At 44.4% G+C, this 5,085-nt stretch overlaps 1 protein-coding gene across 1 annotated transcript; it reads left to right on the forward strand.

Moving 5' to 3' along the window:
- The first annotated feature begins 443 nt into the window (after positions 1-443).
- PLA2G12A (phospholipase A2 group XIIA) lies at positions 444-3,843 on the forward strand. The gene is made up of 4 exons (XM_088523982.1): positions 444-663; positions 1,122-1,198; positions 1,766-1,931; positions 2,817-3,843. The coding sequence occupies exons 1-4, from the start codon at positions 444-446 to the stop codon at positions 2,933-2,935; spliced, it is 582 nt and encodes a 193-aa protein (XP_088380108.1). The 3' UTR covers positions 2,936-3,843.
- The last annotated feature ends 1,242 nt before the right edge of the window (positions 3,844-5,085 follow it).

Consider the following 5,085-nt stretch of genomic DNA (forward strand, 5'->3'; position numbering starts at 1 on the left):
CCGCAGATCAAACGAGCGGTGACACGCTCACACCCTCACCAGAGGCTTCTGCCTCTGCTCCACACTTACGTTAAAACATTTTTTTTTTTCCCCTTTCCCTCTTTGTAGGAGGAAGCGGTTCCACCAGGACGCAGCCCCTCGGCACTGCCTGGGACAGACAGTGCTGAGCGGCCACCCGCGGAGGCCGGAGCGGGGGGAGGAAGGCGGCGGCCCGGAGTTCCGGAGTTCCAAGAAGGAGAAGCAGGAGGCGCTTCGCGCCTTCACGGAGGCGGGAAGCTCCCGGCTCCACGGGCGCTCCCAGGGAGCCGTTGGGGCGGTTGGGGCGGCTGCGCGGAGGGAGGGGCGCGGCGGCGGAGGGGCGGCCCTGGCGGGCCGGGGATGGCGGCGGGCGGCCGGGCCGGGATGGCGGCGTAGCCGGGGAGGCGCCGCTCGCCGCGGGGCACATGGCCCGAGCGCTGCCCCTGCTGCTGGCGCTGGCGCTGGGGGCCTGGCCGGGCCCGCGGGCGCCCGCGGCGCGGGGCCAGGAGCCGCCGCAGACCCCAGACTGGCGCATGACGCTGAAGACCATCCGCAACGGCGTGCACAAGATCGACGTGTACCTCAACGCCGCCCTCGACCTGCTGGGCGGCGAGGACGGGCTCTGCCAGTACAAGTGCGGCGACGGTGGGTGCCGCTGGCTGCCGCTGCCGGGCCGCGCGCGTGTCCCCCCGCCGGGTCGCTGTGAGCCGCCGCCGCGCCGCGTCCTAGCGGCGGAACGAGGCGAAGGGTCGTGTCCCGCGGGCCGCGATCGAGCCGCGGCGTGGCGGGCCCTAAACGCGGCGCACGGGCGGGCGCCGCGGGGCGCGGGCCCCTTCACGCGCCGGGAAAGCCTCCTGCGCGCCGGGGGTGCCCCGCGCAGCACACGCGTCACGCGTGTGTCACTGCCAGCGACTCCGCAAGCTGAAAAAAGGCTACGATTTGGAAAGAGCGGCTTATGTGCAGGTGCCTGAACATAGAGCTTAGTTCAAAAATGCCTCTGATGCTGTCTTAAGCCCCCCTCTCAGGAGTTTTGACAGCAGTAAGCTTCTGTGCAAAAAAAAAAAAAAAAGTCTACTTGAGACCCTATAAATTCCCTTTTTCAGGATCAAAGCCCTTTGCCCGCTATGGATATAAGCCCTCACCACCAAACGGCTGTGGATCTCCTCTGTTTGGAGTACAGGTAAGCCTGTTCTTTGCTTTCTCTGTGGTCTTTCACACAGACTTTCCGCCGTGCAGGAGCTCTTTTCCTCCCTGATGGTGAAGATGGAGACAGCACCTATGTACAGTGTTCCCACTCCCCTTAGCTCCATCGCATGCTTTGGTAACATCACATGGAAAAAGACAGGACTATAGACGGAGAAGCACAAATATTTTCATCATTGACATAAAATATTATAGGCATAAAACAATGTTGATTAGTTTCTAATCTTCCAATAAAAATGTTTAATCCTGTGAATGTTTTCAGAAGCATTGAGTAATCCCCACAATAGTCCTCTGTTCATGCAAGTGGAGGGGTTGGCTCTTACCATAATTCTCCCTGCTGACACTAATCCATTTTCCTAAATGCTAGAGAGGAAATGTTGAGCAACTTGTTAGACGAGAACTGCAAATTACAGACATAAGTGAATGACCTCTGGAGTGGTTGTGTGAGTTTTCAATTTCTATCTTTCATACGCTATCAATATTCAGAGACTGCATCTTTCCTAGTTAAATACCTACTAATGGTGGAGGGTGATTTCCTTCACAGTTCGACATTGGTATCCCTTCAATGACAAAGTGCTGCAATCACCATGACAGATGCTACGACACTTGTGGCAATAAAAAAAATGATTGCGATGAGCAGTTTCAGTCCTGCCTCTCCAAAATCTGCAGAGATGTTCAAAAAACACTTGGAATATCAGAAAGTGTACAAGGTAAGAGTGAAAAGCATACTTTTCTTCCCAAGTTTGACCGAGCTGATTTGGCAAGGAATATGCGTGCCCCATCTGGGTGTCCGCAGAGCGGAATATCATTTCATAAAAATGTGTGTGTTGTATTTCCCATAGCATAATTAAGTATTTTGTTCTACTGGGTGAATTCTAAATGCCTAATTGTGATTGTTAGTAAACTGTAGAAAATGATTGTTTCCTTTATGAAGTAATGATCTTAGAATAATACACTGTTATAGTGTAAGCACTTAATGCTATCTCTCAGTACGTAAATTCTAGGTTTTTCAGTACAGTCCATGCTTGCTGATTGCCAGCCCACATCTCAATCAATACATGATATAACCATATTTTTAGAACTTGGACAATGATGCTTTTACAGTAAGTAGTATGCTACTAACTTACAGTAAGTAGTTCCATTGAAGAGTCAGTTTTTAGAACAAACCAGTGTTTGCACCTCTCACATTGCAAAAACACTGCAAAGAAGTCTTGTTGCTAGCATTTTGTATCAGAATATTTGTGTCAGTGAACATTTTTTTCAGTTCCGTTGAGCTGCAGTTAAAGATAGAAAGCTTTGAACAAACTGGGTTTGTTCAAAAAGTGAGGGGAAAAATAGCTGCTTCATCTTTCTAACACTGATTAACAGTCCGTATGCAATGAACTTTCTTGCTCATTTGCTTGGAGTATGAAATATCTTTAGTCACAACTGTAAATGATTCTGCATTGGTTCAGTCTTTCATTTGATGGTCTCCTTGCTATGACCAGAGAGGACTGTTTGTTTCTTAAAATCTCTTTCAAGTTGCTAGAGTCATATCTATTAGTGTCATGTTCCATTTAAAGAGTATTCCTAACTAAATTCTTCTCTTCTTGCAGCTTGTGAATCAACAGTTCAGCTGTTGTTTGATGCAGTTATACATTTAGGATGTAAACCCTACTTGGACAGCCAGAGAGCTGCATGTATGTGTCAGTATGAGGACAAAACAGATCTCTAAAGAAAAGATTTGAGAGCTCATGGTGTGAATTAAAAGACTCATCTGAAACGTGGTCAGTGTTCAGTTGCAAAGTTTTAGACATTTTAGAAGATAATATACTGAACACTGACATGAATATATTGGTTTGAAAGCCACTATGATGTTCCTTTGGCATATGTCTGTATGCTCAGGGTGTGCTACTCTAAAACACTAGTTTTTTTTTTTTTTTTTAATTTATACAACTCAAAGAGCATCATAATAGGGAAATCAGAGATACAGAAGAGCTTTATTGAATTCTCTGATTTTTTTTAACGTAGGTCAAATCTAGGTTTACTAGCAGTTGATGCATCTGATGGCTCCAACAGGAAAGACTGTTTTGTGTGAGTTTAATATGACATTTAAATATCCTTTTGTGCTTTCGGTGAAACATCACTAATAGAAACTGACTTCATTTCTCTCTGATGGACGCTATCCTGTATGGAAAGAAGACCAGAAGAAGCCCTTAACAAGAGCATATACCTGCACTACATACTTTTACCTGATTATACATCAAATTCATTTCAGCAGCACTTTTCAGATCAAACATGTCGATCCTGCTAAGGCTTGACCACTAAAATGAACAGTTTGCAACCTAAAGATATACTTTCAATTTGACGAAATGCTGAAATATAGTTGTAATGTTATGTTTTTTAAAAACGTACCTTAAGGGTTTATTTTTCAAATAAAACATTTTGGTACTCTGTGCTTTATTTGCATAGAAATGATATATCCATTTGTTCTAAGGAGTTGATTTGTATTTGTCTAGGGTAACAACTTGATTACATAATTATCTTTCCTTTCATTATGTTGAAAACTAGATGCAAGTTACATGACTGTGGTCAGTGTGCTTAAAAAACTTGTTATTTAAAATGCCCTTCATGAGGCTGACACGCATTGGATTCTGTATTTTTGTCATCTGTTCCCTCTATGACTTTTGTAATTGAAATCACTGACGTCTGAATTACTTTGGGTTTGTTTTTTTCACTGATTTTTTTTCATTATCTCCAGTTGTTAGACCTCAGTTAACTTTTTGTATTAGGTACTGTCAGAAAAACTTTGATTTCTTCTGCTGCTGCCTAAGAGAGAACTGAAAGTTAAATATTAAAAAGTGATATATTAAAAATATTAAAGTTATATATTAAAATATGACATCTGTGAACAGTGAGTGGAAGCTATGCAAAACACCTACAATTTACCTGATTCATGGATTGCAATATAATTTATCTGGATATACTTCTGTACGGCCAGTTGTTTGCATTTTGTTTGTTTGTTTGTTTTCCACTGGAGCTTCCTTCACGTGACACCGAATGTAAGTGTGCCTCCTCTTTGTAGAATTAAGTTCCTGATAAAGCTTTTTGGCCATTCTTTGTGGTTTCTCTTCACAGCTGTGGAGATGAAGTAACACTGCTAGAGCAGCGTCACAGTACAGTTTTCTAGAACTGGCTTGGGGGAACTTGTGACTCAACTCAAAATTAGGCTCAGATTCCCTTGCTGGAAACTTAGAAGTCTCTTAATACCGAAGGAAGGACGGTGCTAATACAGCTGCCTCGCTGAGGCCATTTTGTCCTTCTGAATGATTGAGAGAGCAGCAAAGTGTGCCTGCAATCAAATTTCTTATCTTTTAATTTCAAGTCTGATTTTTTTCCCCAAGATTATTCCACTTACAGTGGAGCTACTGCAACACCGTCAAACTATTTTAAAACGTGTACATACGTATATAATAAAAGCTTTTATATTCTAACATAAGCAGGAAATACATTCCCCAGTCAAACACTATTTAGGGTTCTTAAATGAGATTGGGTTATCAGCAATTCTGCTGAACACAGACTGCTCTGAGTCTCCCCTCACCCAGAAGGAAATGCATGATTGCCTAAGACCCATCTAACTGAGAACCACAATGACTGTTGAATTGAACAGGGCTAATACTAAACTCCAACTCTGCTTAGCAGAGCCACTGCGCAGTCCTAGACGTAGACTCTGCACTTGCTGCTTGCATGCAGTTACTGCAGGCACCAGTGCAGAGCTTGGGGACAGCTGTAGTGTAAGCTGAAAGCTCTGGACTTTGCAGTTTGCAAAAAGCTGAACCTATTGGTAAAAATCTGAACATGGGAGGCACAATTTGTATGAGAGTC

The sequence above is a fragment of the Tinamus guttatus genome, unplaced genomic scaffold (assembly GCF_059628265.1).
Source record: "Tinamus guttatus ecotype Peru unplaced genomic scaffold, ASM5962826v1 Tinamus_guttatus_pri_ptg000202l, whole genome shotgun sequence".
In the NCBI taxonomy this organism is placed as follows: Eukaryota; Metazoa; Chordata; class Aves; order Tinamiformes; family Tinamidae; genus Tinamus; species Tinamus guttatus.

What these genes read in the sequence shown, in the direction of transcription:
- PLA2G12A (XM_088523982.1), top strand. Translation starts at nt 444, where the DNA reads ATGGCCCGAGCGCTGCCCCTGCTGCTGGCGCTGGCGCTGGGGGCCTGG. An exon ending in CCAGTACAAGTGCGGCGACG is followed by an intron (nt 664 to 1,121) that starts GTGGGTGCCGCT and finishes TCCCTTTTTCAG; the next exon opens with GATCAAAGCCCTTTGCCCGC. An exon ending in CTCCTCTGTTTGGAGTACAG is followed by an intron (nt 1,199 to 1,765) that starts GTAAGCCTGTTC and finishes TTTCCTTCACAG; the next exon opens with TTCGACATTGGTATCCCTTC.